The 26,093-nt window shown below is 51.3% G+C and overlaps 1 protein-coding gene across 5 annotated transcripts in view; it reads right to left on the bottom strand.

Annotated features, from left to right (window-relative positions):
- The window catches only part of RNF220 (ring finger protein 220), a 210,819-nt gene that overhangs the window by 60,974 nt on the left and 123,752 nt on the right, over nt 1-26,093 (bottom strand). For 4 of the 5 annotated variants that reach the window (XM_064428681.1, XM_064428683.1, XM_064428684.1 and 1 more), the window contains 2 exons: nt 20,269-20,398; nt 7,006-7,051 (listed from right to left, as the gene is read on the bottom strand). In XM_064428681.1, the coding sequence (XP_064284751.1) occupies nt 7,006-7,051; nt 20,269-20,398 (176 nt within the window). Of the gene's footprint in view, nt 1-7,005; nt 7,052-7,183; nt 7,216-20,268; nt 20,399-26,093 lie in introns of those variants that run through there. The other variant, XM_064428685.1, reaches the window with a different exon arrangement.

The following is a 26,093-nucleotide window of genomic DNA, read 5'->3' as shown; positions in this document are numbered from 1 at the left end:
ATACCTTGCCGGCATGTTAAACACAGCGTTAGAGATGCCAAGTCACACTTCCCCTTCACTCTTAGGAAACTTGACTTCATTTGTTTTTCTCATTTCCCTGTGCTGTGCCACACTTTGCCTCTCGGGCAGCCATGGGGGCAGGCAGGGATGCAGGCTCAGAGGCTAAGGGATTAGAAAAGGCACTCACCACCAGGGTGACTTTGAATCCTGCAGGAGGCCAGCCTCAACAATTTTGGCTTCTTTTACCCCAGATTGTCATGTTGAGGCTGTTTTCCAGTGAGGATGCCTGACCACAGCATACAAAGCCAAGGATTTGCTGTTTCCTGCACCACTCTGCTCATTCCCCCACTGCTCCTGGAAAGCAGAGACAGGGTAGCAACACAATTCCCATTACTCTGCCAACTGCATTCTTGGAAGATGGCTGTGGAGGGAAAAGGTGCTCTCCCAGCCCTCTGCATGGCAGACCCAAATTCTGGCATCCCAGCCCAAAAACATGGTTCTGTGTGCAGACAGACCTGATGTGGAGATGCTCTCCACCATGGGACCAGGTTCTCCAGCATGGTGGGAACAAGCCTTGATGCTGAAATGTCCCTTTTCCCTTGGGTTAAGGCCACCAGGCAGCTCATCCGTGCCTGGCTGCCAGTACATCCCAGCTGCCCTTCAGAGTGTGTCTGAGTGAGGATATTGGGGGGAGAGGAGCCTCTTCCCTCCCTGGTGTCCCCTCCACAACTCCCACCATCCAAGCTGGAGCAAGGGCTGTATGTGAGTGGTGGTGCAGCTTCATATTTCTCCCTCCCCTTTAAATCATCTCTCCATTGGGTAGAGGCACTCTCTGTGGAGGTTATAAACCCTGAGAGGATCAGACTGAGCATTACACCTGGGGCAAGCTAAATAAAAAAAGGTCACCGGCGCTTTTTAAACATGGACAAAAAAGCAGTAAAATGTGTTTGAAAAAAAAAATCTGGCATTAAATCATGACTTTTTGCCTGCCTCGCCTCATTAAAAGTGGCCTTTTGGAAGGTAAAATTATCATTGTAAGTGATAAGATCTTTAAGAAAATAATTCACGGCTTCTTCACCCTTTAATATGATAGCCGCCACCGGCTAATTTTTTTCTTAATGGCAACGAGGCCATCAATCTTGTCCAAGCCCTGTACTCCCTCCTTCCTCCTGCCATGCTGGGCAGCCATGGTCCTGCTCAGTGGTTCCCTCCTGCCCCTTGGAGCCCAGCTGTGCCGTGCCGAGGAGAAGAGATGTGTCTGGGCGTCCGCAGATCCCCAGGGCACATCAGCCTTGCTCATCCTGCAAGGCTCCCCTCGGTGGCTCCCGACACGCTCCATGGGCCTCCAATCCTGCTGGGAACGCTTCAGCAGCTCACCGAAACCAGGAGCAACACCCAGTTTGTGTAAATAAACGCAGGGGCAGGTTTGGAATTAGTCCAATGTGCATCCTGCGGCCTGTATGCCCGCTGCTGTGGTCGCAGGCCATCAACGCCCAGAGCCGCTCCTCCCTCGCGGGGCGCGCGAGCCGTGGGCAGCGCTGGGGCAATGTCGGCAAGGACACGATGCCAACACCCAGCGGCTCCTGACCCGCGGCTGGGCAGCCCTGGGCAGCCCCGGGGAGGGACGGGTGTCAGGGAGCAGGGGAAATGGATGGAAATTGCCGGCACACGCCGCGCGCCGCCCGAAGCGCGGCCTCTCGCCGGCAGCCGGGGCAGGTGTCAGCGTCGGGACAGCCCAGCCGCTGGCTCTGACATTCTGCTGCCTCTCAAGGCCAGTCATTTGAGAGTATTAAAGTGCTGGGCTCCTCTTTCTGAGAGCCCTGGAAAAACATAAGGAGTCTATTTTTCCTTAAACAATCCATCACAGCTGCTGTCAGCAAAACAAATACCCTAACCCTGCTTTTTATGTATCTATATGGCCTTTTAAATTTTTTTCACTTTTTCTTTTTTTTTTTTCTTTTTTTTTTGGCACAAAGTGTTCCCTGCTTGATGCATTCAGCCTTAACTCTGCCGTCTAAATAGGTACTTATCACTTAACATGGAGGTGATGGCTTGACATGTTTTCTGTCTCCTGCCCTCCCCTCCACGGTAGGGAAGACGTCAAAGTGTTGCTAATAGCTGTTATCACTTGGGAACTGTAACCCGAAAGCAATAAGTGATACCAGGCCTTGCTGTGATTTCCCCCCTTAACTCTGCTAGCCGTTTTTTATGTTATTGCTGGAGGATGCCTGACACAAAGATGCTACTATTAGAGCTGAGTTTCCTAGAAGCTTTTGGACGGTCCACATTTGCTCTCGGGAAAAGTTAGAGGTAAAATTATCCAGTGGCTTTTAGCTGGCAGAGATAAAGGTGGGATGGAGCTGGGGATGAAAGGCTTAAATGTGAGAAGGGTGTGAATGGTGAATAGAAATAATGGTATCAGCAGCTTCTGGCCTTCACTGAAAAATTCCAGTGGTTCCCAAGCAGAATAAGCTTACAGAAATGTGAGCTACTAATTAATTTCTGTGCATGTTACAGTGACACCTGGGATTGCAATGGAGCTCTGCATCCTCTTGGAAGAGACATCAGCTACATGGAGGGAAAAGAGGCCCCTTCCAGAAGAACTGCCCATCAGCACTCTGGAGACTGAGGGGGAAAGAGGTCTGGCCCAGGTCTGGCCCTCTCTGCTCCGTCTGCCAAAGGCACTGGTTCCCCCTGGTCCAAGGGGAGGGTACAGCTGTTTGGCCCAAGGGGAGTGAGGGGCTTTGTTTGGTCATGGGGCAATTTGTTTTATGGAATAAAACCTGGCAGATACTTGGTTTTGGAGTGACTCTGGTATTCATCACCCCAAACTGCAGGAAGCACAGCCAGCTAACACTCATCCTACGTAATTTCCTCTTCTTCACTTATCTGTGGGCTGTTCTCATGTCCCCAGCTTGGCGATAGCTTTGCCACAATACTCAGATTTAGCTTTTAAATCTTTCCTTGTAAATCACAGTTACAGAGGGAGGGAGCACAGACACGGGAATGACTTTGCCAACCTCCCAGTCTGTCAGTGACACAAGAGAAGGAGTTAAAACCCCAGGGCACTGACACCCATCCCCATTCCTACCACCATGGACATGATATGAAGAAGTTAAATGATTGTGCTAGAAATTTCATCTCAAGTGAGGCAGCTGGGAAGGGCTAAATACAGACATTCTGTCAAGGTTTAAGGCTCCAAATCTTGCTTGCTTCAAAGCTCTTTTTCCTTGGAGGGCTTTAGTGGTCAAATTTCCCACTTGATGTTGTAATTCTCTCTCAAACTGCTCGGTGAAGCTGTAAAATCACAGGGGTGGGTGGGGGAAGCAAAGAGCTCTAGCACTGTGGCTTGGTTCCCAGCTCTGCCGGAGGTCTGGGAGCAGAGTGCTGGCTGCCTGCCTGCGGGCACCCTCTGTGGAGCTGGGTGCACACCTAAACAAACCAGCCACAGGCATCTGCTGGGTGCATGGGATAGATTTTTCTCCTGGGCACTCACGTCAGTGTTTGCAGCAAGAGCACAGCCAGGAGTGGGAGTGGGAAAGGCAATTTGCAGCCATGTATTAGGAAGCAGCAATGGAAAATGAATGCTGAACCCACTACAAGAGCTGGGATGCTTCATGAACCCAGTCTCTTCCCCTTCAGTGATCAGTACTTACATCAGGGGATATAAGTTTACCTGTTAGGTGACAGGTAACAGTCTGCAGCTGCTACCCTGAAATACAGGCAGTAGTGAAATGCGTTTGGGTAGCAAGAAGGACCTGGGGATGCTGACTGTCCAATTGCCACCAGCTGCTCAAGGAACAGTGGGAACAGTTGGATTTACACCTCACCAACATGGGCTCAACCCAATGTGTGCTCCTGTCCTGCCTTGCAAGAGGCAGCCGAGGCAAGGGGAGAAAGGCAAGGAGCGAGCATGAATCTGGGAATGATACCCAAGGGAACCTGTCACTGCTGACAGGTTCTGGGCAGCCACCAGACCAAATGAAGTCTGGTGTTCTCCATATGCCTCTGTGAGACATTCCTGCTGCCTGCTCTGCCTGAGACCCAGGCTCAGGCCAAGCTGGCGAGTGCTGCAGGGAAGCTCAGGCCTCACAGAGGTCTGGGGCATGGCTGGCTTGGACAGACCTTCAGAAAGGGACCTTCTGGGTGACAATCTGCTTGTCCAAGTGCCTTGTCCACACTGGTGTATCACCATCTATTGGGCTTGGTCTCTAAGGGCAGATGAGGATCCTGAACACTGCAGATCTGTGGTGCTCAGCACTGCCCTTTGAGCTGCCTTTGCAGAGAGGGAGCCCAGGCACCAAGCAGTGGTGCTGGCTGGAGCCCCGGCTTGCAGCCCTTGCTTGGCGGTCACTGCCTCAGTCAGCTCTGATAATAGAAGAATCTGGTACAATAATCCTGCATTCATCACATCCCATGTTGAGTGATTGGATTTTCTTTGACATATTGCCATGAAAATTGACCCAGTGCAGTGAGTGACAGCTCTTCAGGGCCAGGGGAGCAGTGAGAGAGGAACATGCATTTACATCTGGCTTTTCTTGCCCAGAGAGATGTTTGCTGGGGCAACTGTGGGGAAGGAGTGGGAGCAGAGCTAGGCCACAGAGCACGAGAAGATTAAATCCCCAGTTCCAGCTGCCCCCCAGGAAGAGCCTCAGGCCAGCACAGAAGTGGCAATGGTAGTGATGCTATGGGCAAAGGTCCTGAATGAGCTCTAAAGTTGAGTTAGAGCCACTGGTGACCACATAAGTAACTACCAGCCTGCAGCCATTGCATTTTCCATGTCCCTGAGTGAAACCAGCCTGCCCTTGTTTGTTTTGCCATCCCAAAATGGGGAGGTGCAGCCCCTTCTCCCATTGCTGAGCTGCTGGAGCTGCTGGCCTTTTTGTTGGCAGCAGGAAAAGGTCTGCCAGGAAACATTGCAGCAGTCCCCTTCCACCAGCTCCAGAGTGGTGGTGCCTGCCAAACCTTCAGTGATGCCTGGGTGCCTGGACATGGACTGCAAGCCCACTCCGGGGGTCTGTACCCCATCCCTCTGCCTGGGAATGTATCAGAGGGACTTCACAGCCTGATGGGCTATTCATACCCCATGTTGCAAACATGCAGTGGGCACAAAGGAAAAGAGCAGCCTTCATCTCCCCACCACCCTCCTCCTCAATCCCACCTGGTTACAAAGGGGCCTTTAATACCAATCTCAGGTGAAGGTGACAGCACTGTGCCTTCCCATGCCACACAGGACTTGTCTCCCAGCAAAAGCCACATAGAAATAATGAATCCTCCTGGGCTGAGAAGCTTTCAAGCTCTCTGAGAAGGGAATGAAAGATTTCCCGATTTCACCCTCTCCCTCCCTGCTCTCCCGGCTTCTTGAAGTTAATGTTCTTAGTCCCAGACGTGACGGGCAAAGGGAAGAGATCCATGTGGTGACAGGGGACGATTGATCTCTTTTACATAGAACGACGCTCCAGTCCCAGTTTAATCCCCTCGCTCAAGGCAAATGGGATTCTTTGTCAATGGAAACTTCAAAAGCCTGGCCCTGCCGTGAGATGGACCTTCTTCTTTATCTGGTCTCTGTCAGTCACTCACTGTGTTTGCCTCCAAACAGCTAATCTGTCTTCCTAGCCGTCCTTCTCCCTCCCAGGCGAGGTGTTTGGGACTGCTGAGTTATCTACACGGAGTCCTGATGGGGAGGGAAGGGGAAGATTGCAGTCCAGATGCTTTCATTTTGCTGGTTCCCTTTCCAGCTCCTTCAAGACATCCCAAGGAAGCCTCACACTCTGTGGATTATCAGTTTGGGGATTGCTCCCTGCTCTGCTTGTTTTCATGGGAGAAAGAGTCAGACCTCCACTCTCCTGCATGACTGTACTTTGCTCCAGGGCACAGGGGCAAAGTATAGTCATGCAGGAGGCAAAGGTGTGGAGCACTATGGAGCATCACTGCAATTTCTCTTTTCCCTTGAAGAATCTGGGACATTGTTGGGGTTATTTGGGAGCCATCCCTACCTGCCAGGAGCTCAGGTCAGCACAGTGGCTCCCAGGCCTCTCCCTTGGTGGGGCAGACAAGCTGTTGATGTATTTGGCAAGACACCCAGCCCCAAGGAGAAAATCTAGAACTGAAATGTCAGTCTTTGCTTCTGACATCACATGCCAAAAAAATCACCATAGGCTTCCAGAAAAACCAATGGGGAATGAGACTGGAAGTTAATTCTAATAAAACAAGCATGAAGACATCTCCTGTGAGAGATGCCCTGCATTTGTCTGGAAGCCAGGAGCCTCCCTCACTTGGACTGTGTCATCAGAAGTGTAGAAGAACCTGGAGCACTTGCCTTTCCCCACTTTGGAGAGAACAGCATGGTTTTCAGAGGCTGTGCAATGCCCTGCAGTGCTCCCTGCCTCCTGCTCACCTGCCCAAGCTCTGGTCTTTCCCACCCCTGTGCCACATGAAGTCCAGCTGAGAGAAAATCAGTAAATTATGCCCTTTGCAGTGATGCCATGGTGCTCTGTGAGTTTTGTATTTCTGCATTCCAAGCCAAGGGGATGGGAGGTGGGTCCTGGGGAGGGGGTTGAGACTGAGATGGGGTCTTGTAGTGATAGGGCTTCTCCTTGGGTGTGCTTCACTCCCTTGAGACAGGCCCACTCTCCCCTTCCAAAGCTGGCATATGGCTCTGGCTCCAGGAACTCCCACACGTGATTTCCCAGGCTGAGCTCAAGCTGCGTGTGATCAGCTTTCATTAGCTGTCATTAGACACAATCTGGAGTCCCAGAGCCCAGCAGGTCCTTCAGCTCCTCCGTTCCTTGGCTGCACAAGGAATGCAGAGCCCTGTGCTGGGACTTGGCTGCTCCAGCCCAGCTGAGTGGGGACAGCAGCCTTCCCCGTGCCACCGGCCCCCAAAGTGTGGCCACCTCCCTGGGAGACATCAAGTAGCAGGACAGGGAGTGGGCTGGGAAGGTGAAGGGTGCAAAGAGCATCCCTTGGGGGACAGGGAAAATATGCTGAGGTTTGCTCACTTACCTTGGGGGTGCCTGCTGCCATGGCATCCTTCAGGATGGAGCTCTTGCTGCCAAGAGAGAAGAGAACGAGGTCAGTCACAAAACTGGCAGGCAGGGAGGTGAGTGCTTCGAGAGATCTCATAAGGTCAATTAGCAAGGCACATTGTTCCTCTTCCCTGGACCAACAAGAGCCTCCTCACCCTGCCTGGAGGGGCATGGGAAGGAGGGCAGTGCCAGCTATTTCTCTGGCTGTAACAAAATGGTCATATGAGTGGAAGTCCCCAAACCAGCCACATGAGTCAAACACTGACTCTCCCCCTGCCTGGCACTTGCCAAGCTCCTCTCCCAGCACTGGGAAAAAGCAGATAGCAAGACTGCAGGGGTGTAGGGAAGAAAGCCAGGGAGAGGGTAGCAGAGGTGGTGAGCCCTGTGAAGGGTCAGGCACAACGAAAAAAAGGAGAATAGGAAAGAGAAGGAGATTAAATCGGTATAAGAGCAAGGGAAAAAAAGATTTCCTCAGCTCCAGGCACGCCGGGGAAGCAGCAGCTCTGCTGGAGGCTGGAGTGATTTGTTAATTCAGCTTGTTCTCCATTTAGCAGGGAAGGAGGTCCCTACCCAGTGCTCCTCCTCGCCTGCCCTCGCCAGCGGGAGATGCTATAGATTTAATAACACCTTCCCCCCTCCAGACAGGTTAAACTTGAAACAATTACATATCAAAGCCGACATGGCGGGGAGGCCTGCACTGTAATTTTTTGGTTATTAAAGTAATCTCTCTCATGTAAATTCTCCTGCTAACATGCTGCAAACAGCATTAGGAAATAAATTATTTCCCCATGATTCGATTTGTCAATGCAAAGCACCTGCAGCAGGCAAAAGGCTCTTGAAATATGTTGCCAAGCCCAGTGCCTGTGCTTGTAAGCACACGCTGGTGGGGTGGCTGGCTCCCAGCTCCCCATAGCCCCGGGGAGATGATGGATGGGTGGGTGGGTGGGTGGAGGGGGGAGGGTACTGGGGGGGAGGCGGGGGCTGGGGAAAGGGGGGGGAATGGAATTGTGTTTAATAACAAAATTTGTATGCAAGCCTGCATCCCAGGCTAAGGATGAGTGATCGGCAGCCAGAAAGTATTAAAAAGCCTCGCTAAACAGATGCTGACAATAGAACAAGACATATCAAATCAGATCTACTTCAGAAACATTAATATACACACGCACACACGCTCACCCGCGCGCGCGCGCCCGGCCCCGCACACCCGCGCTCCTTTCTTCTCAATCACAGCAATATGGGAGACATCAATAAATTTTTATGAGACTTTTAGAAGATCAACACGGTACTAGATGTGACAAAAAAGCAATGTGCCTGTCATGTTCGCTTTGTCGGGGACACTTTAGCCCCAGATGCCGAGCTGCAGTGCCAGCAGGGAAAAATTGAATTTGGCTGGCTTTAATCTGCCTTGATTTGGCAGATGGCTGGGTGTTATGAAATGAGCAGGGATGGAGGAAGGTGTTTTCTCCTGGGGCTATGGCCCCCCTCCTCTCCCAGTGCCACTGCCTTTTGCCCCCTGCCCTGAAATGGTGGAAACACGCAGTTATCCACTGCCATCGGGTCACTCCCAGTGCCACAGCTCTGCTCCCAGCTACGGCTCCTGGGCACCACGAATGGATGGGCTGGGGCATCACCTCTCACACAGCCCCACTTCCCTGAGGGAATGTGCTGCAGGATGCTCACCAAGGGTACAGGATGCCCTCTGTGTCCTGTCCCCAGCTCTGCTCTCTACCCTCAGGAGGTGTCACAGAATAGAATTCGTTCCTGCTGCCCACTGAGACACAGCCCTGGCACCACCTCAAGCCTGTGCAAGAACAAGCACGATGGGAAACATTTCCATCCCCTCTCAACCTCCAGCACTGCCCTCAATTTCTCCATCACATGAAGTGTGAAACAACTTTTTTTTCCCCTTTTATAATCCAAATGCCTTGTTAAAAAAACAAACCCGTTTCCTGCCTTTTCTTGTTAAAGGTGTTTAAAATTATTCGTTTTCAAGGGAAAGAGGAAGAATATAATTAATTCCTCCTAGAAATGGTGTTAGGGCCAGGAAACTGAAGTTTTCAGAATGAGAGTCTCTCTGGTCAGCCAAAAGATCAAGCCTCTGCTGTTGGGACCGATAAGGAAGAGGACTGGTTTAGACAACTTGGCAGACTTTATTTTATTCTTCATCTGGAGGATTATTAATACTCACCCCCTTTCTTGCAATGTAGTTCTACTCTATCACTAATAAGAGTTTGAAATTTGTTTTTTTTTAATATCCAGAGATGGGTTAGGAATAGGCACAAGCCCAGGTCATCCAAGCATCCAGACATTGCAATTTAAGTGTGCTTTTCCCAATCCCACCAAAGAGCCCCCTGAATTACAAGGGCTGGAGCCCCCTGCATCTCTTAAGAATGCTGGCAGCTGGCTCAGGATCGAAAGGCTGTCAGCAAAGAGAAACCTTCCCCTCCATAAACACCGCAGACAAATTAAAAATGGTAAAAGGGAAATCAAGACCTTTAAAGTTCAAACACTTTTCGGTGCCTTTTAAAGTTTTTTTGCTCTAGGCCCTTGCAGACAGCACAATCTTTGGAGACCTTGGGATTCTCTTTAATCACCCAGCCAGGCTGCAGTGGTCTGAAATGATTACACATTTACATAGTAATAACCCCAACACTCCCCACATTATTTCATGGCTAGCATATTTCCACTCAGCGAGTGATCCATGTGTTTTAAATTATAACCTGTACATAGGAAATTAGTTACTAAGTACGATATTCACGGGCTCATCTGACACTTCTAATTAAGGTGATTTACACAGAATTATCTTACGAAATAAAAAAATGGTGTTTTGCTAGCTAATAAAATATAATTACTACCCGCTTTTCTAAGTTACAGTTAGTTTTAATCTATTTGGGGAATTGTTTATCTAGTTCATTACAGCAAAACAACTTCTTTACCTTTTAGGCAACCCCCACAAAGTACCAAAGAAGAGCAAGGAACACCCTGGGAAGACCCAGCGATTTTGGCAGCCTCCTTCTCTCTCTCCTGAAGACTGCACCTCCAAGTGATACAGGGCTGCTTCCTCACTGGCTCCTTTCTTGGGGCCGAGACACCAGTTCTGTCAGTGCATTCATGCACCTCGTGTGTTTGGATGTGCCCATGGGGACAAAATAAGGCCCTGGTGCTGCCAGAGGGCTCTGCCCAGTGCTGCAGCTGCATCACCCATCAACAGGAGCAGCACAGCCAGATCCCCACATGTCCAGGACACTCTTCCTCTACACTGGGGACCATCAGCTTTAAGGGGAGCCTTTCCTCTCAGCAAGGCTCTTCACGATGGACTCAGAACTCAGGCTACACCAGAGACATGCAGATGTCCTTTAATGCTAGGCACACACATTTGGTTAGGAGCATCCCCACGTGCAACTGGGAATCCCCTGGCGTGTCCCTGAGTGAGCTTCAAGGGGCTGTTCAGGCCCAGTGCTTCTGTCTTGATTTCCCAAAGGGCAGCTCAGCAAGCCAAGTGTGTGCCCTCCTTATCCACAGTCTTGGGGTTTCCTCTACCCCTGCCATGCTTGCTATTACACATAATGACTTTAAAGCCTATTTACTTTGTTATGGTCCTGGATTTTGGGGTGTGCTTGCCATGGGAAATAAAAAGGCACCATACAAGGAATGGTCCCTTATCACCCCCATGAATAGAAGCTGCTGCTTCTTCCCACAGGGAAAAATCAGGTCATCAGCTGAAGGTTGAGTTCCCTGAGCTGGGGCAGCTGCAGTTGTTCCGTTTATCCCTGAAGGACACTGAACCACTAAGGAGCAGGTAAGAGAGCTGCTGCCATACAGCTGGAGTCTTCCAGCTCTCACTCTTCCACAGAACCCTTTCTCAGCAGCCCTCTGTTTGACAGGCATCAGCCTGTGCAGCTCCCACGAGATCCTGCAAAACCAAAAGATTTCTAAAGGCTGCAGCCAATGATATATTTCATAAAAAAACCCAAAAAACAACCAACCAAACAATAAAAAAAGCAAGCAACCAAAAAACAAACCAAAAAACAATTGCAACAATTTATTTTTAGCTGTAGGACTCATGCCTTGAACATGCAGCCTCAGGATGGGAGCCCCAGCAGCAGAGAAAGCCTCTGGCAGAGCTGTGGATGGCAACTCCAGTGGTAATGGAGCAGTCGCAGGGTAGAGAGGGAATTGGATTTTTGTGAATGCCAGTTTAAATAAGTGGAAGTGTCACTTGATGCTTAAATAAGGAAATAGGAGTTTTATACCTAGCTGCAGATGACAGCCCTCAGCACGGCCAGGTGAGATCTCTGCCATCACAGGAAGCACACTGGGATTTTTACCCTGCTGTGGCTCCCCCAGTGGCACCTGCATCCCATGATAGGAAAAGGGGCTGAGTGATGGTAAAAAATTGCCAAAGAGGCCGCAGTCAGAGCTAGAAATGTTCTACTCCTACAGTGCCAGACGTGCTTCCCACATGCTCCTCCTGTCAGTATTTGTGAGACCTTAGTGACCAACACAGTCAGTTGTGACAAATCTGACCCACAGGGCAGTCACCCACCTCTCCCAAAGAGATGAAATGCAGCAGAATCATAAAACACTGTGGCATGACCTGACCATGCTGAAATCCCCTATTTGCTCTGTCCTATTCACATGCCCAACTCTTTCTGCCCTGCTGGATTTTCCTTTATCAACCTCTGGTACCCCATGTCCACACTCAGAGTGGATAACAGATTTCTGGGTGAGGATGTGATGGTCCATGTGTGCAGGGCCAAACAGGAGACCTGGCTGGGGGGTGGTTTCATTTCTCTCCCACTATTTGAAAAGGAGGTGGCTGGAAAAATAAAAAGGAAAATTGGAGGGAAAGGTCATACATTAGATTGATTTGGGGGGCTCTTTTCTACCATGGCTATAATGACTGTTTAATTATTCCCAGCTCATGTGGCAGTTCAGAAGAGGCTCTGCAGAAGACATGCATCGCTCCAGGGCAAATAACTGACCGGAGATTTATTTCTCACCTTGGGTTTCCACACACCCCTTCCCAGGCCTCCTGCTGCCCTGAGAGTCAGCAGCAGAGGAAGGCTTTGCCCTCCAGATTTCCAAACCTCAGCCTTCAAATCCATATCCTGGAGTCAGGGAATGGACTGCAGGTACCACAGGTCTGAGGGCAATTTAAGGAGTGTTCATAGTCCTTTTAGGGCACTGCATGAGCAAGGGAAAACATGACCCACACTTTTTTTCACTTGCTGTGCTACCCTGGAAGCTCTGACCCATGAGAAGTGATTCTCACCTACATCTCTGCCTTCCCTGGGGTCTGCCATGGAGGAGAGGAACGGGGCATCTCTAAGCAGGGCAGGCAGCTGCCTGGCTTGTGCTCTCTCCGTAGCAAAAGCCGTGGGTGAAGGGTCCAGGCTGCTGTCATTGCCACCCTCTAAATGCACAAGAGGAAGCTGGAGGGTCTCTCTTCCCTTTCTGTCCATGATTAATCTGCCACAGTGAGGGGCAGGGACACAAATCAGAGGAGGAATGAAAGAGGATAAATCCATGGTATCAGCAGCACCACATTGGCTAGATAATAAACAGACTCCTCTCCCCATAAATTTCTCTCCATTCCTGCATGTTTCCCTGCCATCAACACTGGCAGACCTGGAGCTGGACTGCTCCTGGCCTTTCTGATGTCCTGCCTGGTGGGAAGAGCTATGGCTTTGCCAGGGAACCTGGGACCCTCCACCTGGCCTGGCATCCTTCACTCCCTGCCCAGACGGGGGTGCAGCAGGAGCACCAGGATGGCACAAGGGAGCCCCATCCAAGCTCACTGGGCTTTAGAGGATGCGTGGGACACCTGAGGTGACTGTGGTGAGGTGATCCACACCAGCATGTGGAGGGGGGGGGAAGAAGCACCAGAGACACCAAGCATGCTTCAATTTACTTGGTAGTTTCACTCTCTGTCTCAGTGCCCCAGGGCAGCTTGTTCTCACTGCCCCAATCCCACATTGTGTCCTCACTCCTCATTTTGGTAGCTGCCAGCTCACCTCCTTCTCCACACCCCACACAGGGATGTGACCTTGTTAGCTGCCTTGTGGTGGCAGCTGGTGCTGGCCCTGCTCAGGAATCACCAAGAAGCTGACACTTTGGGAAAGTTTAATTTAAACTGGACAGGAGTCAAAGTGCTGGAGAGAGCTTCAGGTGATACCACCCAGCTGGAGATGTATCTGTGCCTGAAACTGGACACCCTGACTCCAGGGCTGAGGTTCTGTGCTGAACACCTCTGCTGTGGTGGCACGGGATGCCCCACTGCTGCTGTAGGACAGGACTCTCTCCCCGAGGGAATCAGGGCAGAACAGGATGTGAAAACCGGTTCTGTGTCCCTAGGGCAGCTCCCAAACACCAGCCTGTCCCTGCAGCCTGGTTTTGCTGGTGAGCATCAGCTGCAGGGCAGTCATGGAGGACTCACACCCAGGAGGAGCACTCAGGAGACACCACACGCATTTAACTGCTTGACTGAACACCTCGGGGGACAGCAGAGCCCTTTGGGAAAGCCTCTGGGAGCACTGGGAGGCACAGCCGGGGAGAGGGGAATGCAGGAGAGGTACCCAGTCCCACCTGCAAAGCATGCTCAGGCACTTAATAGTGCCTGTCCCCAGCATCTCCCCAGCCTGGATTTATGCCTCGAGGGGTCACCTCTGGCGAGACTCTAATAACACGACTTTATTAGCTTTCTTGTTCCTTCTTTAAGATACAGTAGCAAGGGGGGAGGAGGGCAGCAGCACCTCGGGAAAGAGCGGGGGTCGTATGGATAGGAAGCAGCTGCCCTCGCAGTTCCCCTTCTCGGTGACAAGGGGGAGAGGGAGAAAAATGATGCTCCCTTGAAATTTATCATGCACCCAATTACAATGTTAATTGGCAAGTCCCAGAAATCAATTAATTCGCAAATTTTTTTCAATTAAAAATTAAGATAAATCATAAAACGTTATTAAGCAAAGGCCAAACTCCGTGAACTTTTTTTTTTTTTGTAGGCATCTGGGTTTTTTAAAAAATTTAAATAAAAAAAAAGAGCTGTGTTGCCAAAGCCCGATGCCCTTGAGTGCCTTTGCTGAAGCGCAGGGGGCTGTCATCAGCAGGACTGGGCTGAAGACAGATAAAAAAATATCGACCAGTCGGACACACTGCTTCTGCTTTATTGATCAGGCGGGAATTTAACTTGCTGTGCATATCCACCGTGTCAGCAAGGGCCACGGGCGAAATTAAAAGTACTTGGCTTGGAGATGTCGCCTTGATACCGGGGGGTGGGGAGAGATGGAGGGAGGGGGAAGAAGAAGGGGAGAAAGAGAAGAAAAGAAAAGAAGAAGGTGGAAAAAGAAGAGGGAAAAAGAAGGAGGAAAGAGACAGGGATAAGTTGAGGAGCAGGAGGTTGCAGTGCCTGCTTGCAATCTCACTTGTTGGTCAGGGCTCTTTCCTCTCCCTGCAGAGCCCACAGGTATCTACTGCAAGCAAGGAAGGGAATCATGTATTCCAACAGAGCATTGGAAAAAAACCCTTCACTCAAAACCATTTCTAACCTCTCTCATTGAGAGGCTGGGGCACCTGCAGCATTTGCTGCACAAGAAGTCTGGGGAAGTACCTGGTCATCCAGTTAAAGTCCCCAGGCATAAATCAAGGAGACCTGGGGCGAGAGCCATGACCCTGGTGTGACACATGACAACAGAGCTAATTCGGGTTTTACACACCCTATTTATCCTGCTGGGCCTGGCAGCACGGCCACTCATCCTTCCAGCAGCCGCCCACGCTGGCCCTGGGAAGGTCCTCCAAAGGTCCTTTGGGACAGCACAGTGCTTGGCAGGTCCCACAGAAATGAAACCAACAGTGCTCTGGGGCAGTGCAGGAAAGGAGCAGCTGTGTTTAAACAGAGGGTTCCCTGAGCAGGAGAGGGCTGTGAGCCACATCTCATAACCTGCTCTGGGTCCTTATTGTGACCAGGAGCAACAGAGCAAGCCCCTGTCATGTGGGCACACAGGGACCACAGGGATGATGTGCTTGACAACTTGTCCATAGGTAGGACAAGTTGCAGACTGAGGGGCTAGCACGGGATGAATTTAATCAGAAAGACAATGAAACACTGGAAAGCAACCTGTGAAAGATGTGAAAAGCAGGATGCATTTCCATAGGTCTGGAGACATCTCTCAAGAACAGTCAACTTGCCTTGTGACCAGTTTGTCTCCCAAGGCCCCACAGCCTTTGTGTTTCAGCTATCTTGCCAGTTTCCTCCTTAGTTCTTATCCCACTGGACCCAGAGCTGCCTCTGTCCCATGAGAAGAGCTACTGCTGTGCCTCTCTACATAAAGAACCTGGAGGTGAAGCTCCTCACAGCAGGGTGAGGATGCTCTGAGCAGTGCCAGGAACTGAGGAAACACTTTCTGCTTCTACCCCGGCTGCACAAGAAGACAGGATTAAGCACAGTGAGATGAAAAGAGCATATGTGCAAACAAGGGAGAGGAGGCTTCAGATGGAGCCCAAAGGAAGATTTAAGCCTGGGCAGAGGTGCACTGAATGCTGCTACAGGAGCTGGAGCACCATAGTCCTGTGGTTGGCTCTTTTCCTCTGACACGAATCAAAGCTGGCTCCAAAAGTCAAGCTAAATCCCCCATCTGGGCACTTCACCCTCTTTGACACAGGCATTCCCACTACATTTTACTCTGCCCTCCTTTGCCTGACACTATTTGGTTCTTTGTGACAGCATCTTTGAGGTCACAGAAAACAGCCTGCAGCACTTTCCATCTGCACCAAGGTGCGAGACCCCGGTGCCCTCTATGCTCCGGGAAACGCTTCGTAATCACAGAAGCAGAAGAGAAATTATTCCTGGACACACAGTAAGGTCATTAGGGGAAATCAGTAGCTCCTGAGATGCTGGATGTGCAGGGATGTGTCCCCACACCCCCAGCAGAATGGCAAGGAGCAATGAGAGCTGCTGGCCTGGGCTGGGAGCAGCCAACAGGTGGGCATGAGCTTTGTAATAAAAACATGCCCAGAATGAGTGCTGATTGCAAAGGAAAAAAGAAAGAAAAGTGAATAAGTGGAGAGTTTCACAGCCATAGGGCACTTTGAGAATATCATCACCCTCACTGCTGCACCCTTTGGATCACTCCCCAGCTATACTGATATACCTCATCCACTGTGAGGAGGTGAAATCCCAGCTCTGAAGCATAGGCTTGCTGCTGCTAATGCAGGGGAGAATCTGTCAGCTGTCACATGGTGAAATAAAAACACCCCCTGCTAAATATTTTTTTAAAGGAGCATTGCATATTCAAGAACAGATTGTTAAGCTATTAAAACCACTGCATCCAAAGGCACATTCCCAACCTTCAAACTGCTGAACTCAGCAACCGTAATATTTGTAATGTGACTTCCTAAGGTTTTTTAAATGGCCAATAAATGTCTCTTCCCCAAACTCTAGAAAGAATCATTGTGGAGCATCAGCTGAGGCTAGCTCTACAGCTCTTCCTTCCTCCTTTACTTCTGTCCTCAAATTTGTTTTTCCTCCCACCCCAAACCCAAACCAGAGCCCCAAACCTGCCCTTCTCCACCCAGCCTCCCCTCCATCAGCAGTGCTCTGTGGTCACTGCCTGGGGAAAGCAGGCAGGATTAAGGGTGCTGCTGCCCACTGCCACCTCTGCTCACAATATTTCCCTGCAGGGTGACACACAGCAATGCACACGGGGATGTGTGTGTGTGTCCTGAGGGACACCCCTGGGTGCTGCCCTAGAATGCTGTGCCCACCTGCCCTCCCTAGGTAGTTCTAGGCTGGGGAAATGCAGCTGCAGCCAGAGAATCAGCTGAAGCTTGGAGCTGGGGCCAGAAAGAGCCTCACATTTCAGTGTGCTTTGCCTTTAACACAGATGAGGTGTAAAACAAGTGAATATATATTGAGTGAGGATAGGAGACTCACATCCAGATTAGCTTCATGCACACAATCCAGGAATATTCATGTATTCTGTGTCAACCAGCCTGGCTCAGGCACAGGGCATAGACACATACAAAGGGTCACTGTTATTATTTATTATTTTTACCTTGGGTGCCACTAAGCTGCTCAAATGGGCACCTTTTGCTCTCTGACTGTACAGGCAGAGCAAGGAGAGCATCCCTTCTGCCCTGCATCATGGGGCCACCCCTCACCTGCCTCCCACTCTCTGCTGCTTTGAGCCTGTGCTCTGCAAAGGTGAGCTCCAAGGCAATTTCTCTTTGGAGGAGGAATACCAACAGTCTTGCCTGGCAAGAGTTAAACCCCATAAAACCAAGGCTTGTAGTTTTGTTTTCTTTCAATTTATACCCTTCACTTAAAGGGGGGGCAGGTGGGGAGGGAAAGAGGGGGAGAAAAAAGAAAGCCAGGTGACATATTCTAAGAGGGAGCACCGAAAACGTGTTAAGCACTTCAAAATCTCATATATTCAATCGGCCTCTGGCAAGACATCTGCCTAATGTTAGCGCTTAAATATCCTTTTCCATTTTACATGCATTCAAGTCTCATTTGAGCGAAATGAAACGGTATTATTAAAGGGAGATTTTGCACAAATGGCCTGAATTTGACATGTCAAGTTCAATGAGGCTGTTACATATGTAACACCAAAAAGGGCTCGGAGGCTGCCGGCTCTTGAAACAGCGCCAGTGGCTCAGAAATGAAATTTGCATTCAGAGAGCCCTGCTTCGCTGCGTGGAGCTGTGCAAAGGCTCGGCTGGACCCACACAGCGTGGAGGAGCCGTGGGGCAAGCACATGCAGGTCTCTCCCCATGCTTTGGGAGACTGGACACACCAAGAAAGCAGCAGAGCTAGAAACCCAGGTACCTCTTTCCCACTCAAGACAGCTTTTCCAAGGGAAAGCTGGACCCTGCACCTGGGTTGGATTCTCCTGAGGGATGTTCATCACTGGTCCAACAGCTGGTTTTTGTCCCTGGTAATGCACAGGACTCCTGAGGGATGGGTGGGTGCTGCCCTGTTGCCAGCATGGCTCCTCCTGCCTCACTACATGATGCTTGAGCTGGTTGACCTTGAGATGTCTCATCCTGAGGCCAGGATGGTCACACCAGTACTGCTCATGGGGGGAAAAAGCGCTGTGCCTCTCTCTGGGGGACAGCAAACTCCATTCCCACCATCTGGGAAAGGGGTTTGTTGGAGTGGGTGAGTTGCTTGCAGTGATCTGGGACATGGGCAGCATCATCCAGGTGGTGCCTACAGCTTCCTTCTATCTCAGCCCCAGGAAGCTCCTGGAGAAATCCCTTTTCCAGAGCTGATCCAGGGCCCACCAAGCCTCCAGTGCTGCAAGCTCAGTGGGCAGGAGGGAATCTGCCTTCCTAACCCCAAGCACAGGAAATCTATGATTTTGTTGCCAATCATTAAGGTTTATTAAAACTTAACACCACAAGCCATGATTGGCTGCATCCTCTTTAAATTAGGGGGAAAAAAAGCCCTTGGAAAGCAGCCCCCTGGTTTGCTTCTCCCCATCATACTGATAAGTAACAGCTGCTCGGCCATTTCGGTAACAAGTCGGTATTGGCAGGGAGCGGCCAGGGCTGCCAGTGCCCGTCGCGTTTATAGGCCTACATTTTATTTTTATGTTTATTGGGTTATTTGAGATCATTATTAGTTTCTCTCTTCTCTTGTTGATGTGTTCTTGCTCCTGGCTTCTCCAGGCGGGAAAGGTGGGGGAATGGGAAACGAGCAACCCACTATAGCGAGCTGCCTGCTGGGGCTGGGCATTGCAGGGGACTTAACCCCATCACACCCCGCTCATCCTGCCCACGATTCCTGCCCTTCCTGCCTGCTGCTGCCCTGGCCCCTGCAGCGGGTTCCTGCGGGACTGGGAGAGCCCATCCCTGTGCGGAGCTGCTGTGTTACAGATCAGCCTCCATCGCCTGAATCCATCGCCGAGATTGAATGTTATCTATCACACTACGGAGGGAGTCGTTATTTAATAATTAATAAAGACCTCTGATTCTTCCTTGCTGCCTGCGTGGCCGTGTGGAGCAGGCCAGGGAAGCGAGGGCAAGCCAGGGAGAGCTGTCTCCTCTCTAACTGCTGCTGTTATTTAAAGGAATAATGCCATTCTTTTTCATTTGTCAGCTGGCCCACAATGGCCCTTGTCATGGTTTATGATTTAGGGTTTCCTTTCCTTTCCCATTAAACGCCACCTTCCCATCACCACTTCGCGCCAGCCAGCCTCTGCTCCTGGCTTGCAGTTTCAGTTTCACTCTGATATTGGCCCAACTTCTTTGATGGGCTCCTCCGAGCACTAATTGCTTCTGTTCATTTAAACCTGTTCACTAATTTGCAGTGGCCCTTTATTAAGTTGGATGTGGCCCAAATTACACCATAAATTACTCTTGCAAGGGGACTGGGTGTCGCGGGGGATAAATGGGCTGCCTGTTCCCTGCTTCCCCCTTCCCTATCTTCCTGTGCAACACACGGGATACGTGGGTCTCAGCCTGAGGTGCTGAATTTGGGATATCTCAACCCAGATCCATTCTGGGATGTCTCTTTCTCTAACTAAAGCTCCCTCCTGCTCCCTCCATCTGCAACGGCTATTGCTGAATCCAAGAAGATCCAAGCCAAGCAGGGAGGGATTCTGCATCCTCCACACTGGGCACAGCCAGGTGCACCCCTCACCCTGGCACACACACACACACACACTGACACACATGCTGTCACTCCTCTCCTACCACCTCCTGATGTAACTTTGCTTCTAGTAGGCAGTTTGATTCCCTTCCTCACCTTTTAATGACCGGAGAATTCATTAATAATTGAAATAAACATGCTCTTTCCCAAGGCTGCTGACTTTTATTAAGGCAGGGGCAGGGATTTGCCAACCCTTGGCTGCAGCCATTTCCTAAATAACTGCTAGCAGTTAAAAGGCAATTTTTTTTTTTAATAGGTGACTTTTTTGCACTGAGGGTAGCAGAAGGGAGCTGAAGGCAGCTGAGGAGCAGTGTGCACCAATGCTGCAGGTTTGCTCCATCACGGGATGTCAGCAGCATGAGAACTGCTCACTACACACATCTCCCCAGGGAAAGGGATGCCTGTGACCTCTGGGAGGAATTTCTGCCTGCCTTTACCATTGCAGTGAACTCCAGGGAAATGTTTCTGCCCCATTGGCTAGCACTAGATTCCCCACATCTTGTAACTGTGGGTACCATCATCTTCTCTGCCCCATGCAGGTGCCCCAGTGAGGTCACCAGGGATGCTGATGGACCCCAGGGAGCTGCTTACCTGATGTTCAGCTGCGTGAGCTTCTCCAGCTCCTGCTCCATGTGCTCCTGCAACTCCCCAGGGCGAAGAAGGACCTGGCAGATGGGGCAGATCGGAGCCTGGCTGTCAAACAAAGTTGCTTTCTTTTTGCCTGTGAGAAGGAAAAGAAGGGAAAAAGCTTTAGCTCAGATCAGATGCCATCAGCATCATCTGTGTTCTTCTTTGGTTCCTGTCTTAGCACAGGACTGAAATTCAGGGATTTTCTCATGGTGTAGCCCTAATTCTCTCCCCATCCTACAGTCCCTGGGGCAGGGATTGTCTCTCTTCTGCAGTGGCACAGCAACTGACACGAGAGCATCCCAAGCCTGGCTGTGGGCCCTCCAGGCTGACAGCGAGAGCAGGAACAGCCACATTCTGGAAGTGACCCTGTGCAAAACCAGCTTCCCATTTGAGGTTCAGGTGATATTGACTTGATTGACTCAACACTGCTCACTGTTCCTAACAACTCATTATAAAGAGCCATCTTCATCCTCCTTGACCCAACTCCTGAAGTTGGGTGGGTCAGGATGATCCTCCCTATGAAGGGCACAGTAAATCTCCATGGGCACACAATGTTGGGAGGCTGTGGATGCACTAGGGAGCAGGTCTGGATGCTCACCCAGGATTGCTCACCCTTTCCCAGGGCTGGCTGGGTCCCCTTGTCCCCCCTGCACCACCAGCAGCTCCAGACCCCACAGCTGCTGGAGTTCTGGGCCCCATGGGGCTGTATCACCCCTGGGTGAGATTTGGGGCTCCATATGTACCCTAATCCCTATCTGGGTTGAGTCTCTGGGGCAGATCTGCAAGCGACACATTTCCTCACACCCTCCTTCCTCTCAATCCTGTCTTCTGCTTCCCTGCCCAGCCACATCTCCCTGGTTCACTCCCTGATCTGAAGCCAATTTCTTCCAGCTCAGAAACTTTATTGCCCCCTCTGTAAGGAATATACAGCGTCTATTTAACATAAAATAAAACTCTAAAGCAAACAATGAAGTTCCCATAAAAGAGGGAAGCCCTCAGGTCCCCAGGCCCCCTCTCCCAGCTGTACTAGCAGCTCTGCTCATGAGAGGGCGTGCGGAGCCTGGCTCAGATGGCTCTGGCAGGGAGAAACGTGCTTTATAGCTGCCTGTTGTCATCCAACATGAACCCTCCTGCTGGATTATTTATTTATGTATTAGACATGGATCAAATTGGTTAAATCCGAGTGAGAGGCAGTAATGCACAATAAAGCAGCCGGTGCTGGATACGAGGGGGCTGTGTGCAATGTGGCCTTCCAATCAGGAGCCAAAAGGTGCCATTTTATGGTTCCTAATGATGGTGGAGCCCAGTCAAATGAACCCCCATTAAAGGAATAGACCTTCTCAAAGGATAAAACATTGGTGTGAGGAGTTCTACTGCGTCCCTGATTTTCCCTGTATAACTGCCTGGCATGAGCATTTAACAAGAAAGGGTCTGAAGTAAGTTTGAGAGTCACCTTGGCTTATCTTTGCCCTTCAGCAGGACAAAGTGTACGTGCGTGGTGGAAGCAGGGCTGTCACTGGGATATTACTTGCCCTTTTCTTCTTCTGTAGGAGATGGAAGAAACTGAGCCATAAGGGGCAAGTTGGGGCAGACCAGTGCTAGGGTGCATTCCCTACCTTCCCAGCTTCCCTTTCCACTGGGAACTCTCCCAGTTGCAGAGCCAGGAGGAAAACCTGACTGATCTCTCCTCTGGACTTGGGCCACTCCCAGAGGCTCCCAGGCAGATCCCAGGTGCCTCGGGCCCTCATTCCCACCACGCTTCTGCCAGGGAGGACACACTGGTTTTTTGGCAGCATGCAGCCCATGCAACATGGAACATCTTCCTCTCTCTTCCTTCCCTCATGTTTAAAAAATGCTCAGAATCCAACCCAAACCCAAACACCCAGCTCCTGCTGACCCTTGCGGGAAAGGTCGGCATTTCAGTAATTCCACCTTCCTCTTGGAGCTTTTCCACTTTTGTCTAGTGGGGGCCCAAAATAACCCAGGAGCGTCCCCGACCACCTGCTATTTATAACCCCAACTTCACAGCAAAACAATGGAGCTGTCTGAGTCTCTCTCCCAAAATAAACAGGCAGCCTTTGAGCGGACGGGAAATCCTGCTGGATCCCCGCTGTGGGGTGCACAGATGGATGGGTAAACAGGCTGCCCTCCGCCCTGCTGTGCTGCATCCCCACTCCTGGCCCAGGCCACCACCGTGGGGCCCACTAGCCCCCACGCCATCTACAGCTGCGGCTGCTGGGGCTGGGATGCTCTCAGCAGCACCAAAGGGTGGAACAGAGGTTGAGCATCCCCATGTCTCTGCTCTACGGGGAGCCCAGAGATGTTCCTCTGCCAGAGGAGGTGATGGACTGTCCCGGACCACAGAACTGGGATTGGCAGCCTTGGGTCAGGAGGCATAGTCAGGGTCCCCTGCTGGGGACCAGCGGGTACACCAGACTGGTGGGATGTTTAACCTCCTGACACCCAAGCTCTCGTGCCCTGCTTGTTCTCTGCTACTCTTCCAGGGCGTGGATATTCCTAAGCAGCGGCAACTTTGGATTTCAATGGCTGGGGCAACCAGGAGGGATCTCAGGCCATGGGAAGAAGCTTTGCTGTCTTCCATGGCTGCTCCCAACCCCAGCCCAGGCCAGCAGGAGAAATGAGCAGCAGGGCCTTACCCACCAGCTACACCAATGATAGGGTGATGAATGTGTGCCAAGGAAGGAAGTGACAGCTGTCACTCCACATCCCCGTGACAGCCAGGGAACATCCCCTTGCTCCGGTGAGTGCGGGAGGCTGGTGCTTGCACTGGAACAAGGGCTTCCAGAGGGGCAGGAGAAGAGGAGCCTGGACATACACCAAGTGCCTGATGTACAATTGCAAAGCAGGGACAGAAGCAGCCCCAGCTCCTGGCCCAGGGCTGACAGCTGCGCTTCCACAGGAGCAGGGCTAAGTGTGACTGACAGGCAGAGAGGAGGGATCCTCTGCCGTGCCAGGACACCTACGCAAGCCTCCCCAGGTCTGTGGGACCCGCTGCATGCCTGCAGTGCAACAGAGGCTTCTCCTGGAATGCGTCTCCCCAAATCAGCAGCATCCACATCTGCAGCGTGCCCGGAGCCTGGCACACACCCACGCTGTGCTGACTTGCTCCAGGCAGTGGTACCCATCTCCATGGTTAGGATATTGGGTTGTGAGGAGAGGGAGAGGATGGGCACGGCAAGTCCTCAGGCTTTGTTTGTGAACACCAGGGTGGAGAGAGATGCATACATCCCACCTCTCCTCTCCAGAGCAGGGACATCCTGATATCCAGGAGCAAACAAAGGATGCTACATCATGTGTGTGGCTGGATCGTGCTGGAGTGTAAGTGCTTACCGCTCTGGACAGAGCAGAGGGCATTGATCTGCCCAGGGCAAGACAAAGGGCCCATATCCCTGAGCGGGAGGGACCTACGCCTGCTCCCTGCTTATCCTTCCCTGCCCTGTGCCAAACCGCTCCTGGGAGACACTGAATGGCTCTTTTCAGGCTTTTGTTTTTTGGCAGCTGTGTTTTTGTTTTCTTTGCCCCTCTCTCTCCCCTTCACTCTCTGGTTACTCGGTAGGCTGGGCTCCAGTGTTTACCCTCCGCAGCTCTGCCGTGCTTCCCTCGCTGCCGACCCCCCGCTCCGCAGTGCCAGAGAGATGAAAAGGCAGAGCTTTGGTGCTCCCGCTGTTTGCACGGTCTCCTGGGCTCCGCGGAAATGTTTAACTCCAAGTGTTGAAACCGAATATTTCCTGCTCTGAAAGCAGAGTGCTCGATACGCAGATGCACCCCTGTGTGGAGGAATTTCTCCACAGGCTCTTTCGGAGGGCATCTGCAAATGGATCCCAGCCCAGGTAGGGACTGGACCAAACCTTCCTGATCCCACTGGGGACAGAGGGTGACACTGATATGGATCCAAGATAATTCCTTTGGGAAAGGTCTGATTCACTGCAAAGCAGCCGGTAATGGGACCTGGGCTCCAGGCTGGGAGCTGGGCTCAGGCTCTGGGGACACAAGGATGACACTGAATAGGCATGGAGCCATGGAGTCACCCCTGCTCCTGCCCTGCACCTGTGCCCGACAGCACTGCAGGGTGGGAGTGTGTCACTTGGAAGGCAGAACTTTCCCTCACGTGCAGAATGTGAACTACTGTTTTGGACAGCATGTAAGTAAAAAACCCAAGGAAGCCAGCCCACCAACAGTGCTGACAGCACAGGGTGTATGCAGCCCGTCACCACTACACAGCACAGAGTAAACAATGCTCCCATCACTCACTGAGCAAAGTTTACAAGGCACGAGGGCTCCCTCTGCACAGGAGCTCAGCAAGTTGCCAAACGAATGAAATAAATTGTCTATAACTCCACTGCTCATCTGCACTGATGCACAGTCAGGTGCCTCCCCAGGAACTGCTGCTGTGGGTGGCACAGGCGGTGCCATCTGTGGCTCCCCATGCTGTCCCTCCCTTGGGACCAACTGAACCTTGCTCCCATGAGGACCAGCTCTTCAATCCCAACTCCTGATTTCTCCTACCTTAAACTCTTTTCCATTTCTCTGAGTACCAAACCCCCCCTCTTTGAGACGCCTCCCTCCATCTCACCTTCCTATTTCTGCTCTCTCCCTCTTAAACACTCCATCATTTAAACCCAATCCAAGCCAGTTGATCTGAAACTCTTCTGAATAGAAATGACCCCACGCTGGGGCCCCGTGGCCCCGTGCCCTGCTTTGGGGGCTGTGCTAAACCAGGTGGGTGGTAATGGAAGTGCTGACACAGGCTCCTTGACAGCGCTGCCACTGCCAGCTCCTGTAATAATCCCTCCTGGCTGCTCTGCAACTCGCTTTCCGCGGCGATTATTTTCCATTCGATGATGGGCTTGCTGTTATTTGTGTACTGATAGCAGGTATCTTGTGTGACAAGCCTCCTTTCCTTCCAGCTCAAAAAACAATAATTCAAAGAAAGCCCCATATTAGCTTGGAAATAGCAAAACACTCACTCTCCTCCTGGTGAGCCCACGCCACAACTGATGAGGCTCACAGAGCCCTGGTAGTAAGTGGCAGCCAAGGAGGGGAGATGACAACAGTGGCTCAAGGCAGAGATGGTTCCTGTCTTAGTGCAGAGCACTCCAGAATAACAGTAGAGGCAAAAAAAATATGGTAATAAAGTGAGGGAGAAGGAATACTGTTGGTCATTGCTCTCCCATCTCCCTGTTATTTACTGGTGTGTTCCCAGTGCCGTCCCCATGGAGTGGCATCCTGCCTGCTGGGCACTGCCTTGGATCCTGCTGGTTGGTACCAAAAGGCATAGGCACCCAAAAACCTGCAGGTGAGGTCAGGGCACCTCCCATTCCTTCCACCAGGGCCTTCCCATCCCTCAGGCTTCTGTCTGGCTGGGGGATGCAGACCTCAACTTGCTGCCCAGGATGAGGTGCCCTGGATCTGGCTGCTGCTGCAGTTGCTCTGCACAGGGCAGTGGAGATCCAGGTGCCAGAGACAGTGACAGGCACTGAGGTGACTCCAGATCTGAGTGCTGTGGCTGGGTTCAGTGTCTGGCCATGACTGCATCCACAGCACAACTTTGCAAACACCCCACAGAGCAGCAAGCACATCCAGACCACTGAGGAATTGAGCAGACCGTGGGAGGTGGCAGAGGTCTGGAAAAGTGGCTATTCGTGTAAGAAAATATTTTTGGGGAATCATTCCTGCATCACAGCGTAAAGATCCTGCAGAGTACCAGCAGAAGCTGGACTTGGATTGTGCTTGGCACAGCACAGAGCCAGTCCTGGAATCCAGCA

The sequence above is a fragment of the Passer domesticus genome, chromosome 7 (assembly GCF_036417665.1).
Source record: "Passer domesticus isolate bPasDom1 chromosome 7, bPasDom1.hap1, whole genome shotgun sequence".
NCBI lineage: Eukaryota > Metazoa > Chordata > Aves > Passeriformes > Passeridae > Passer > Passer domesticus.
Note: the sequence above shows the minus strand (reverse complement) of the source record. Positions and strands in the feature narration are given on the sequence as shown.